Consider the following 14,356-nt stretch of genomic DNA (forward strand, 5'->3'; position numbering starts at 1 on the left):
ATAGTTTAAGAAATAATATTGAAATATTCGAACAAATATGGGAGCCTTACATTAAATACAACAGCGAAAACCTACTGGGGACAGTCATTACCTAAGTTAACGGAAGGAAAAGGAAATGAAAAGAATGGACTCAGTAGAATTTCTCGTGTATTTTTATTGAATGACAACATTGTCTGACTGGTTTAATGTATCCTAGATTTTATACCTTAAATGGATGGGAGGGGGGAGGTAGGGAGGGTGGGATGGGAGGAGGGAGGGGGGGGAGAAAATGGCACTGTATATGTGTGAAAAGGAAAAAGTGTGTACCATGGTTAATGTGATTTATGGTGTGAAAAAATTAAAAAATTTAAAAAAAAATATTTGCATTTCAGAGAGTGACCCTCACATATATTCTCTTTTTTACCTTCTACCCTAATCTCCATCCTACCTTTGTTATCTTTTTTATTCCTATCTAGGTGGCCATACTCCCTGGACACTGCTCTCACAATCTGTTCCCCACCCCCCTGCCAAACTAGTTTAAACCTTCCCCCACAGCTCTAGCAAATCTGCTTGCCAGCACATTGGTCCCCCTCCAGTTCAAGTGGAGTCCGTCCCTCTTGTACAGGTCCGACCTTCCCAAGAAGAGATCCCAATGATCCAGAAATCTTATCCCTTGCCCCCTGCACCATCTCTTTAGCCACGCATTCATCCGCCACATCCTCCTATTTCTACCCTCACTTGCTCGTGGCACGGGCAGCAATCCAGAGATTACTACCTTGGAGGTCCTGTTTTTTAACTTCCTACCTAATTCTACATAATCCTGTTTCAGGACCTCATCCCCACTTCTAACTAAGTTATTGGTCCCCACATGGACCACGACTTCCGGCTGTTCCCCTTCACCTTGCAGAATGCTATGTACGCGATCAGAGATATCCCTGACCCTGGCACCAGGGAGGCAACATACCAACCTGGATCCCCGATCTCGTTGCACAAACCTTCTATCTGTCCCTCTGACTAATGAGTCCCCAACTACAAGTATCCTGTTCTTATCCCTCCTTCCCTTCTGAACCTCAGGGGCAGCCCCTGTGCCAGAGACCTGACCCCTATGACTTGTCCCTGATAGGCTGTTTCCCCCCAGCAGTATCCAATGCAGAATACATATTGCTGAGTGGCACTGATTTACTAACAAGTATAAATATTTGGTTGGTGTGCATTCTCGAGATAATTGACTAGGGGTTAAAACGTTATTTTATCCTTGAATAAGACCACAGTCAAACTCAGTGGTTCTCAACCTTTTTCTTCCCATTCACATCCCACTTTAGTATTCCCTATGCCATAGGTGCTCTGTGATTAGTAAGGGATTGCTTAAGGTGGGATGTGAGTGGGAAGGAAAAGTTTGAAAATCACTGTTTTAACCGTACCTCATTGACTCGCTATGTGCATGGCTTCATAACTCCAAAGGAAATGGACCAATGACAATTTTTCTCAAGCAAAGCATATTTCAGTAACAATTGGGTCTAGAGCAGTGATATTTGATTGAGAAACACAGCAAGTTGATTCATGACTGTCTTTCTGATGTAACCTTAGATTTATTGTGAAAAGGGTTAATTCTACCTAGAATCACTTAAAACTGATAAAAAGGCTTTTAATGAAGATGGCATGATTTGTATTCAGTGCGATTTTTGTCGTGTTCTAATTTGTTTCCATTTGTTCACAGACTGAAGTAAGCGCCCAGAAGCTTCAAATGATCTTGCCTGTGGAAAGCCCAGAATTCTGTGTAAGGGTAGGTGAAATGTCATAAAATACTGGGTGGGCCTATTGGGGGAGAGGCAGTGTTCTACTTTTCTCCCTCTTCGGCTGCTGGGTCGACGGGAGGTGATGTAGAAGAAATAGTGGGGGATAGCAGGCTTTTAGCAAGGGTTAAGAGAGAAGAGTTGGGTGAAGTAGGAGAATGTTGAGTGTTGGCAGGAGAGAGGGAGGGAGACTGAGGGAGGCAGTTAGGGTAAGGTTCATAGTGGCAAAGGTGTATTGATGAACGGAGAGATCAAGGTTTGAAGAATCATGGAAGAAAGGGTGGCCAAAGAGAGTGTGTGTTTGTGTCCATGTGGATGTGTATGTGCTCTGTAAGCATCTGCATGGAGTAAATTGGAAAGACAAAGAAATATCGAGAGAGATAGACAGATAAAGAGATACAGAGAGAGACTGAGGAGAGAGAGAGAGAAAGATTCTTCTAAAGCACTGGCCCAGTCATTGTCATAGGAACACATGCAGTTTGAATCATTGCTAATATTGAGATTGTTGGATGTAGGAGAATTTAAATGTACCCCTGAACACACAGGAAGGATTCAATTAATATTGCAAGCATTTTAATGTTGGTCTCTAAAGAGTTCTACTTTAAGGTCACTAGAGGTGTACTCGATATAAAAGTTAAACCTAATAAGAACTCATTGCCAATGGCACACAGCCCCACCACAATACTGATAAATTTTCCATGCCTAACATGACCTGACTCAGAGTTATTTCTTTTTCTTTGGCTTGGCTTCGCGGACGAAGATTTATGGAGGGGGTAAAAGTCCACGTCAGCTGCAGGCTCGTTTGTGGCTGACAAGTCCGATGCGGGACAGGCAGACACGGTTGCAGTGGCTGCAGGGGAAAATTGGTTGGTTGGGGGTTGGGTGTTGGGTTTTTCCTCCTTTGCCTTTTGTCAGTGAGGTGGGCTCTGCGGTCTTCTTCAAAGGAGGTTGCTGCCCGCCAAACTGTGAGGCACCAAGATGCACGGTTTGAGGCGATATCAGCCCACTGGCGGTGGTCAATGTGGCAGGCACCAAGAGATTTCTTTAGGCAGTCCTTGTATCTCTTCTTTGGTGCACCTCTGTCACGGTGGCCAGAGGAGAGCTAGCCATATAACATGATCTTGGGAAGGCGATGGTCCTCCATTCTGGAGACGTGACCCACCCAGCGCAGCTGGATCTTCAGCAGCGTGGACTCGATGCTGTCGACCTCTGCCATCTCGAGTACTTCGACGTTAGGGATGAAAGCGCTCCAATGGATGTTGAGGATGGAGCGGAGACAACGCTGGTGGAAGCGTTCTAGGAGCCGTAGGTGATGCCGGTAGAGGACCCATGATTCGGAGCCGAACAGGAGTGTGGGTATGACAACGGCTCTGTATACGCTTATCTTTGTGAGGTTTTTCAGTTGGTTGTTTTTCCAGACTCTGTTGTGTAGTCTTCCAAAGGCGCTATTTGCCTTGGCGAGTCTGTTGTCTATCTCATTGTCGATCCTTGCATCTGATGAAATGGTGCAGCCAAGATAGGTAAACTGGTTGACCGTTTTGAGTTTTGTGTGCCCGATGGAGATGTGGGGGGGCTGGTAGTCATGGTGGGGAGCTGGCTGATGGAGGACCTCAGTTTTCTTCAGGCTGACTTCCAGGCCAAACATTTTGGCAGTTTCCGCAAAGCAGGACGTCAAGCGCTGAAGAGCTGGCTCTGAATGGGCAACTAAAGCGGCATCGTCTGCAAAGAGTAGTTCACGGACAAGTTTCTCTTGTGTCTTGGTGTGAGCGTGCAGGCGCCTCAGATTGAAGAGACTGCCATCCGTGCGGTACCGGATGTAAACAGCGTCTTCATTGTTGGGGTCTTTCATGGCTTGGTTCAGCATCATGCTGAAGAAGATTGAAAAGAGGGTTGGTGCGAGAACACAGCCTTACTTCACGCCATTGTTAATGGAGAAGGGTTCAGAGAGCTCATTGCTGTATCTGACCCGACCTTGTTGGTTTTCGTGCAGTTGGATAATCATGTTGAGGAACTTTGGGGGACATCCGATGCGCTCTGGTATTTGCCAAAGCCCTTTCCTGCTCACGGTGTCGAAGGCTTTGGTGAGGTCAACAAAGGTGATGTAGAGTCCTTTGTTTTGTTCTCTGCACTTTTCTTGGAGCTCTCTGAGGGCAAAGACCATGTCAGTAGTTCCTCTGTTTGCGCGAAAGCCGCACTGGGATTCTGGGAGAATATTCTCAGCGACACTAGGTATTATTCTATTTAGTAGATCCCCGATCCAAACACTGGCACCTCCTGGACTACATCCTGGTGCGAGAAAGTGACAAACGAGATGTGCTCCACACCAGGGTCATGCCTAGCGCAGAATGCCACACTGACCACCGGCTGGTTCGCTGCAAGCTCAACCTTCACTTCAAGCCAAAGCCCAGGAACAGTAAAGCCCCCAGAAAGAGGTTCAATGTTGGAAACCTGCAGTCAGACGAAGTGAGAGGAAACTTCCAGGCAAACCTCAAAGCAAAGCTCGACGATGCAACCCGCCTCACGGACCCGTCCCCTGAAACCCTCTGGGATCAGTTGAAGACTACCATACTGCAATCCACTGAAGAGGTACTGGGCTTCTCCTCCAGGAAAAACAAGGACTGGTTTGACGAAAACAGCCAGGAAATCCAGGAGCTGCTGGCAAAGAAGCGAGCTGCCCACCAGGCTCACCTTACAAAGCCGTCCTGTCCAGAGAAGAAACAAGCCTTCCGTTGCGCATGCAGCCATCTTCAGCGCAAACTCCGGGAGATCCAAAATGAGTGGTGGACTAGCCTCGCCAAACGAACCCAGCTCAGCGCGGACATTGGCGACTTCAGGGGTTTCTACGAGGCTCTAAAGGCTGTGTACGGCCCCTCACCCCAAGTCCAAAGCCCGCTGCGCAGCTCAGACGGCAAAGTCCTCCTCAGCGACAAGATCTCCATCCTCAACCGATGGTCAGAACACTTCCAATCTCTTTTCAGTGCCAACCGCTCAGTCCAAGATTCCGCCCTGCTCCAGCTCCCTCAACAGCCCCTAAGGCTAGAGCTGGATGAGGACCTCACCCTGGATGAGACATATAAGGCAATCGAACAACTGAAAAGTGGCAAAGCAGCAGGTATGGATGGAATCCCCCCAGAGGTCTGGAAGGCTGGCGGCAAAACTCTGCATGCCAAACTGCATGAGTTTTTCAAGCTTTGTTGGGACCAAGGAAAACTGCCTCAGGATCTTCGTGATGCCACCATCATCACCCTATACAAAAACAAAGGCGAGAAATCAGACTGCTCAAACTACAGGGGAATCACGCTGCTCTCCATTGCAGGCAAAATCTTTGCTAGGATTCAGGGTTATTTACAGAGGAGAATAAAGCACATGCTTTATGACATGTACATTGCCATTATTTGAGAACAGAGGGCACAGGTTGTGGTAATACTGAGTGAATCACACCGATGTGGAAAATGCTCTCTGTTAAGCATGTCTGACCCAACCTGAGCCGAAACATTCTCAGAAAGCAGATACAGTAAAATCCCATTATCCCAAATTCAAGCAGCCAGCAGCCTCAAGCAACTGGCAAAAAAACAAATTGCTGAAAATAAATAGGTAAAAGTTTAAAATTGGCACCCGCTAGCAGTCAGTTTGCCAATCATGCAACACACAATCTCAAACAACCGGAATATTTACTTATCCGGCATCTATCAATTCCCAAAGGATACTAGGAGTTTTATTGTACCGAACCTAATCTAAATTTAACTTTAAATTTTTTAATTAAAATATTTAATTTAAATATTTTTTAAAATGTAGGCATGCAGCACAGTAACAGGCCATTTCGGCCCACGAGTCTGTGCCGCCCTGATTTACACCCAATTGATTTACAATCCCCGATATGGTTTGAACAGTGGGAAGAAACTGGAGCCCCTGGGGAAAACCCACGCAGACACAGCGAGAACGTACAAACTCCTTACAGACAGCGCAGGATTCGAGACCCAATCCCGATCGCTGGCACTTTAACGGCAATGCGCCAACCAGATCTCATCAGACCCAGGTCAGGTAGCCAGGTTCTCTTATGGATGACTTACTCTTTCTAGTGCTTCCATAATGGAATGGGTACCTTCTGACCTTGGGGTCTTGATCATTAATTTTTTTTCTACTAGTGAAATTGAAGAACTTTAGAAAGAAATGACCCGCGCTTCAGTGAACCATGGCAGAAAGTATTTGCTTTTCGGTGAATGATCCAGAACTTGAAACAGCAGAGTTTTCAGTCCATGGGGGGTGAGAAGGGGCAGTGGGGGGTGGGGGGGGGTGGTTGTGGGAGGGAGAGAGAAGGGTTCAGGTCTTCTTCACTGTGTTTCATTGGATCTAGATTTTGTGCAACACAAGGGTTGAAAAAGGGGAACTGACACGTGTCTCCAATACGAGCTCTGCCTGTGTTTCTGCTGGATATGCCACATGTTGAGCCTCATTGATAATTCGGTGCCCTTTCCATAACATTCAAATTGTGCTGCTTGTTCCTTTGAAATGTGAATGCAACATCAGAAATGAGGGACCCCTTATGTGGAGAAACTGGGAGTGAACCAGCAATGCGACCACAGCCCTCTCTCCCACTCTGCATGAAGATGGATAACACTAGGAACAATCAGCGATGGAATCATTAGTCACACAGTATTTGTCAACATGTGTTTAAAATCTCTTACCCAGGTGTGGCGCTCCGATGTTGCTTTATCTGGGAAACAGCTGCTTTGTCCACAATGTAAGTCCTGCAAAAGTTATCAGAATCTGTTTTCCCTTTAATTTATTGCATTACTAATGCAAGTCCTGTAAATCTTCATTTGGGTAGTTTTAAGCTTCTGTAATGTGAAACAATTGGTGGTTTTGTTTCGATAAGACATGCAGCACGGTAATGGCCTGTCGACCCATGAACCCATGTTGTCCAATTATACCCGACTGATCTACAACCCCCGGTATGTTTTTGAAGGGAGGGAAGAAACTGGAGCAACCCACGAAAACGTACAGACTCCTCACAGTGTGGGATTCAAACCTGGGTCACTGGCGTTGTAACAGGGTTGCACGAACTGCTACACTAACCATGCTGCCCTAATAAGAATGGATATTTCTCTTGGCTGCCTTCCCATGGTTTAATAAAGCTTTCCCTCTGTTTCCAGATTCCCGCCAATGGATAAGAGTGGTCCTTTTAGGCATGCTGGTTGTGTTGGTCATTGTGGGACTGGTTATTTATGTGCTCTGGCAGCTTGCGACTAAAGTGGCGTCAGGTAAGATTATGGAAGGATGTAGCACACAAAGAGCCATTCAGTCCATTGTGTTTGTGCTGGCTCCTTGAAGTTTCACTGCCTTTGTCCTTCCTCATGCTCCTGCAGATTTCTCCCTTTAGAGTAGAAATCAATTCCAACTTGGAAATGACCTTGAATTTACTTCTAGGAGCCCTGTGTGACCATGCCTCTAAAACACCCGATCCTAAATCTCTTCCTTTTGTTCTACCTTTGCAGCTCCACTCTGGAGCAGGACAGTCCTGCTGATGTACTCGCCAGACTCTGAGGACCACAAGGCTCTGATCTGTGCCTTTGCAGATGTTCTGAAAACTGAACTGGATTGCAATGTCATCCTCGACCTATGGGATAGTGGTAAGGTGGCAGAAATCGGCATTGTTTCATGGCTTTACAGCAAGAGGGAACTTGTGGAGAGCGAAGAAGGAAAGATAATAATCATTTGGTCAAGGAAAAGCCAGGAAATGTACAAAGAATGGATAATGTTGGAACCAGTATCTCAACTCAACCATGATGACCTGCATGACCTTTTCAATACATCAATGTCTTGCGTTTATAGTGACATTTTAAGAAACAGAAGAATTAAAGATTACTGTATTATTTATTTTAATGGATTGTGCAGCAAAGAACATATTCCGGAAAGTTTTGCTAAGATCCCTAAATTCCAAATGCTGAAAGATTTTTCAAGACTTGTGTGTGAACTCCAATCCCTCATTGATTTGCCTTGGAGACTGAGACTAGGCACAAAATACATCGTGCATAAAATCCTGAAGTCTGAGAAAATGCAAAGGCTGAAAAGAAAGATAGAACAATCTAGAAAGTTTTTAGGAGCAGGTAACGGTCAAGGTTACTCAGATTGAGAAAGAGCTTCACGGTAATCAGAACGAGAGGGAGCAGAGACTTCCTCAACATCTCATGCTTGCCCCTTTATAACAGCTAATGCTCTACAGTCAGATGTCTCATGTGCTGCAAGAACCACACCTTCAAGGTGGGAAAACACGAAAGTCTGCAGACACTGTGATTCCAGTCAATGTCGAAGGCCCTGAGTTGGTCTCAAGGTGACCTGAGGGAGGACTCAGGCCCGAAACATCAAGTAATGTATCTTTACCTCCTATGGACTCCACGAGACCAGCTGAGTTCCTCCAGCATTTCCGTGTTTTGACAACAATGCAAGGTTGCTGCTCTTTGAAGGTTGAAATGCAGTAATGGACCTGATAAGTATATGACCCATGCAGCAGATGCATGGAATGCAAAGGATTAAAGAGCCTTTAATGTAAAGGAGCCTACCATACAAAGTGGGAGCTATTTGATCTATTGATCACATCCATTAGTTGAAGTCATCTTCACAGAATCAGCCAAAGTGGAAGAATGTTTTATCTTGGACTGCTAAGATAAAAGCTTTTACTGATAATATTCCAGCCTTCATCTATTCCTCCAATGGAAATCTCCTGTCTCTTGACGTACCTGGCCAAAAACGATGGTAGAATTTAATCTTCTTCATTCCAATGTGTTGCATCTGAAAAACAATTGGATGTCAGAGTTGAGCTCCAGATATTTTCTCACAGTAGCCTGCATCCCAAAACTTGTCCCGATGCATTTCCTCTTTACACAACAGGATATCAAAATGTCATCCCACGATAGTCACGTGTGGACAGAAGGCTCAACCAGTGCTTGAACTATGAAGATGTTGTAGGATTTGTAACACCCTAACACCACGTTCCATGGATATTCCCATGCTGCTGCATCAGTGCTAATTAGAAAGAGATGGATTCCCCACGAAGGAGAAACATTTATACTCAATATCTCTGTACTTCAGAGTCCCAAGAATTCTCATTGCAGGAAAATGTAGACCAGGTCTCCTTTCTTCCTTTTCCATCAGATTATTTTAAATAAAAGCTTTTGCAATTATTATGCATTATAATAATTTTGCATCAAGTGTTTGGCAAATTGAACAGTAATTAGGGAATGCTGATTTGAAAGCTATTATTTGCTCTCTCTTGGAATTGTACTGTTTTTTTTAAATTTTTTATTTTTCACACTATGAACCATATCAATCAAAATACATACAAACATTTCCCTCTTAAATAAACACAGTGGCATTTTCTCCCCTTTATTCCTCCCCCTACCTTCCCACTCCCCTCCAAAACCAATAAACATTCAACATATACAATACAATAAAACCATTAAACAATGTCATCACACAATGAAAAGTAAACAAGAAAATTGTGTCATCTACTTTTACACACTGGATCAAGTCATTTTGTCTTCTTATCATTTTAGGGGGTGGAGGTCCGAGGCAATGTTATGTTCCATGTTCAGTTCCCAAATTTATTTTATGTTCCATGTTCAGTTCCCAAATTTGTTCAAATAATGTGACTTTATTTTTTAAATTACATGTTATTTTTTCCAGTGGAATACATTTATTCATTTCCATGTACCATTGCTATATTCTCAGGCTCTCTTCTGATTTCCAAGTTGACATTATACATTTTTTTGCTACAGCTAAGGCTATCATAATAAATCTTTTTTGTGCTTCATCCAGTTTGAGGCCTAATTCTTCACTTCTTGTATTACTTAGAAGAAAGATCTCTGGATTTTTTGATAAGTTGCTTTTTGTGATTTTATTTAATACCTGATTTCGATCTTCCCAAAACTTTTTCACTTTCTCACCTGCCCAAATTGCATGTACTGTTGTTCACGTTTCCTTCTTACAGTGAAAACATCTATCTGATGTCCCATTTATTTAACTTTTGGGGTGTGATATATAACCTGTGTAACCAATTATATTGTATCAGGCATAACCTCATGTTTATTATATTCTTTATAGTTCCAGAGCGTAACTTTTCCCATATTTCATTTTTTATCTTTATGTTTAAATCTTTTTTCCATTTTTGTTTGGGTTTATACCTTATTTCATTATTTTTCTTCTCTTGCAGCTTGATGTGCATGTTTGTTACAAATCTTTTTATTATCGTTGTTTCTGTAATCACATATTCAAAGCTGTTTCCTTCTGGTAATCTGAGTCTGTTTCCAAATTTATCCTTTAAGTAGGTTTTCCGTTGGTGGTATGCAAACATTGTATCATGAGTTATTCCATATTTGTACTTCATTTGTTCAAATGTTAATAAATTATTTCCCAAAAAACAATTTTCTATTCTTTTAATTCCTTTTCTCTCCCATTCTCTAAAGGAAAGGTTATCTATTGTGAAAGAGATTAGTTGATTTTGCGTCAAAAATAATTTTGGTAGTTGGTAATTTGTTTTTTTCCTTTCTACGTGAATCTTCTTCCATATGTTGAGTAAATGGTGCAGTACTGGAGAACTTTTAAATTGCACCAGTTTTTCATCCCACTTATAAAGTATATGTTCTGGTACCTTCTCCCCTATTTTATCTAGCTCTTAGTCCAATCTGGTTTTTCCCTTGTCTGATAAAAATCTGATAGATATCTTAATTGTGCTGCTCTATAATAATTTTTAAAGTTTGGTAGCTGCAAACCACCTTGTTTGTACCATTCTGTTAATTTATCTAGCGCTATCCTCGGTTTCCCCCTTTCCATAAGAATTTCCTTATTATTCTCTTTAGTTCATTGAAGAATTTCTCTGTTAAGGGAATTGGTAACGATTGAAATAGGTATTGAATCCTTGGGAAGACATTTATTTTAATGCAATTTACCCTTCCTATCAATGTTAGTGGCAATTCTTTCCAATGTTCTAAGTCATCCTGTAATTTCTTCATTCATGGCTGATAATTTAATTTGCATAGGTGGCCTAAATTATTATTTAATCTAATAACTAGGTATTGATTGCTTGTGTTTGCCATTTAAATGCTGATTCTTTTTTAAACTCTGTGTAATCCGCATTAATCATTGGCATCGCTTCACTTTTATTTGCGTTGATCTTGTACCCTGATATTTCTCCATATTCCTTCAATTTCTTATGTAGTTCTTTTATTGATATTTCTGGTTCTGTTAAGTATACTATGATGTCATCTGCAAATAAACTGATTTTATACTCCTCCTTTATTTTTATCCCTTTTATTTTATTTTCTGTTCTTATCAGTTCTGCCAATGGTTCTATTGCTAAAGCGAACAATGAGGGAAATGGTGGCTATCCTTTCCTAGTTGACCTATTTAATTTAAATTGGTTCGATACATATCCATTTACTGTCACCTTCACCAATGGTCCTTTATATAATGCTTTAATCCAATTAATATATTTTTCTGGTAGGTTGAACCTCTGTAATACTTTGAATAAATAATTCCATTCTACCCTGTCAAAGGCTTTTTCTGCGTCTAAAGCAACAGTCACTGTTGGTATCTTATTTCCTTGAACTGCATGGATTAAATTAATAAATTTACAGACATTATCCGCTGTTCGGCTTTTCTTAATAAATCCAGTTTGATCTTGTTTTACTATTTTTGATACACAGTCAGCCAATCTGTTTGCTAATAGTTTTTCTATTATCTTATAATCTGAATTAAGTAGAGATATTGGTCTATATGATGCTACTGTTAATGGATCCTTCCCTGTCTTTGGTATTGCTGTAATTATTGCTGTTTTACATGAATCTAGCAAGGTTTGTGTTTCTTCTATCTGGTTTATTACTTCCAGGAGAGGAGGAATTAATAACTCTTTAAATGTTTTATAGAATTCTATTGGGAGTCCATCCTCTCCAGGCGTTGTATTGTTTGGCAGCTTTTTTAATATATCCTGTATTTCCTCTATTTCAAATGGCTTTATCAACTTGTTTTGCTCCTCTTCTTGCAATTTCAGTAGTTCAATTTTAGCTAAAAACTCATCTATTTTGTCTTCTTTCCCTTCGTTCTCAGTTTGGTTTAATTCATAAAATTCCTTAAAGTTTTCATTAATCTCTGTTGGGTTATATGTAATTTGTTTGTCCTTTTTTCTTTATGCCAATACAGTTCTTTTAGCTTGTTCTGTTTTAAGTTGTCAGGCTAATATTTTGTGCGTTTTTTCTCCTTTCCAACTGTTCTATTTCCTGATTGTAGTCCTTTTTCATCTTAGTTACATAACTTATTATCTGCCTCTAACTAAGGCTTTCATTGCATCCCATAATATAAATTTGTCTTTCACTGATTCCATATTTATTTCAAAGTACATTTTAATTTGGCGTTCAATAAATTCTCTAAATTCCTGTCATTGAAGTAGCATGGAGTTTAATCTCCATCTATATGTTCTTGGTGGGATGTCCTCCAGTTCTATTGCTAATAACAGGGGTGAATGATCAGATAGCAATCTAGCTTTATATTCAGTTTTCCTAACTCTCCCTTGAATATGGGCTGACAACAAGAATATGACAATACTTGAGTATGTTTTATGTCTACACAAATAATATGAGTATTCCTTCTCCCTTGGGTGCTGTCTCCTCCATATATCCATAAGTTTCATTTCCTGCATTGATTTAACCATAAATTTGGTCACTTTATTCTTTTTGCTAGTCTTTTGTCCAGTTTTATCCAACTTTGGGTCCAAATTAAGGTTAAAATTACCTCCTATCAATATATGCCCCTGCGTATCTACAATCTTCAAAAAAAAATCTTACATAAATTTTTGATCCTCTTCATTAGGTGCATATATATTGAGCAAATTCCAAAATTCTAAATATATCTGACACTTTACCATTACATTTCTCCCTGCTGGATCCATTATTTCCTCCTCTATTTTGATTGGTACATTTTTATTGATTAATATAGCTACACCTCTAGCTTTTGAATTATATGATGCTGCCGTTACGTGCCCTACCCAGTCTCTCCTTAATTTATTATGTTCCACTTCAGTTAGATACGTTTCCTGCACAAATGCTATATCTTATTTTTTCTTTTTTCAGTAAATTTAATAGCCTCTTCCTTTTAATTTGGTTATGTATTCTATTAATATTTATAGTCATAAAGTTCAACATGGCCATATCATACTCTGTTTATACCTCATTTCCACTTCTTCACCACCACCTTTCTCCCTTTTTCCCATTTTCATCTCTGTTTTCCTTTTATGAACTCAATGTATGACAACACTTCTAAAACATAAAATACTTCAACTCCCACATCTAAAATTCCCTTAACCCCAAGTGTTGCCCCCTCTCTCTGAGTTGTCCCTTGCTGGGCAACCACAACTCCCCTCTCCATTTGGATTGCGAACCCACTCGTAAGCGGCAACTGATTTCGCAGTGACTGTTTTTCTCTCCCACCCAACCCCCTCCAGAAAAGACTTTTATCTTCACATTTAACAAAGCTCACTCTCTTTTTTCCCCTTCCTTTTTTTCCCCCTTACTTCCCTTTTCTTTCCCTTCTTTTGTTCTTTCTTATACATTATTTTTACATCTTTATATGTAGTTTGTCCTTGTTCTTCGTTCTTGTTACATCTCTTCATCTCTCCTTCTGTCCTGCAGGCGTTCTGCAAATTCTCGTGCTTTCTCTGGATCTGAGAACAGTCTGTTTTGCTCCCCCGAGATAAATATTTTAAGCACAGCTGGATATCTTAACATAAATTTATATAGCCTTTTTTCCATAGGATCGATTTTGCTGTATTAAACTCCTTCCTCTTCTTTAGGAGTTCAAAACTTATGTCTGGGTAAAAAAAATAAGTTTTGACCCTTGTATTCCAATGATTTTTTTGCCTTCTCCAATATATTTTCTCTTGTTGTGTATCTCAAAAATTTTACTAAAACGGATCTTGGTTTTTGTTGTGACTGTGGTTTCGGGGCTAGTGTTCTATGTGCCCTTTCTATTTCCATTCCTTCCTGTATTTCTGGCATTCCCAGGACCTTTTGGATCCATTCTTTTATACCTTCTTCGTCCTCCTTTAGGCCCACTATCTTTATGTTGTTTCGCCTACTATAGTTTTCCATTATATCCATCTTCTGAGATAACAACTCTTGTGGCTCTTTAACTTTTTTGTCACTCTCTTCCAATTTTCTTCTTAAGTCATTCACTTCCATTTCTACGGCCATCTCTTGTTATTCCACATTTTCTAATCTTTTCTCTATTTCTGTCATGACCAGCTCTATTCTACTCACTTTTTCTTGTGTACTTTTCATTTTACAAAATTCTAATGTCAACGTTTCTTTTAATCCTCCTCCTCCTCCTCCTCCTCCTCCTCCTCCTCCTCCTCCTCCTCCTCCTCCTCCTCCTCCTCCTCCTCCTCCTCCTCCTCCTCCTCCTCCGCCGCCGCCGTAGTTAACTGGGTGTTTTTTTTTTCCATACCTTCTTGCTTTTGGTCCTCTTCTTCTGCCCTTGTTTTCTGTTGGACCTCCTGTTGCTGTTTTTCTTTCCTCTTCTTCCAGCTGAGAGCCCTG

At 41.1% G+C, this 14,356-nt stretch overlaps 1 protein-coding gene across 1 annotated transcript in view; it reads left to right on the top strand.

The window, feature by feature from the left end:
• The window catches only part of LOC138763107 (interleukin-17 receptor E-like), an 88,217-nt gene extending 79,264 nt beyond the window's left edge, over positions 1-8,953 (top strand). The window contains exons 13-16 of the mRNA XM_069936764.1: positions 1,697-1,762; positions 6,462-6,513; positions 6,926-7,033; positions 7,268-8,953. Of these exons, the coding sequence (XP_069792865.1) occupies positions 1,697-1,762; positions 6,462-6,513; positions 6,926-7,033; positions 7,268-7,905 (864 nt within the window). The 3' untranslated portion in view covers positions 7,906-8,953. The remainder of the gene's footprint in view (positions 1-1,696; positions 1,763-6,461; positions 6,514-6,925; positions 7,034-7,267) is intronic.
• Positions 8,954-14,356: the final 5,403 nt, after the last annotated feature.

Source organism: Narcine bancroftii, chromosome 5, assembly GCF_036971445.1.
Source record: "Narcine bancroftii isolate sNarBan1 chromosome 5, sNarBan1.hap1, whole genome shotgun sequence".
NCBI classification, from domain to species: Eukaryota; Metazoa; Chordata; class Chondrichthyes; order Torpediniformes; family Narcinidae; genus Narcine; species Narcine bancroftii.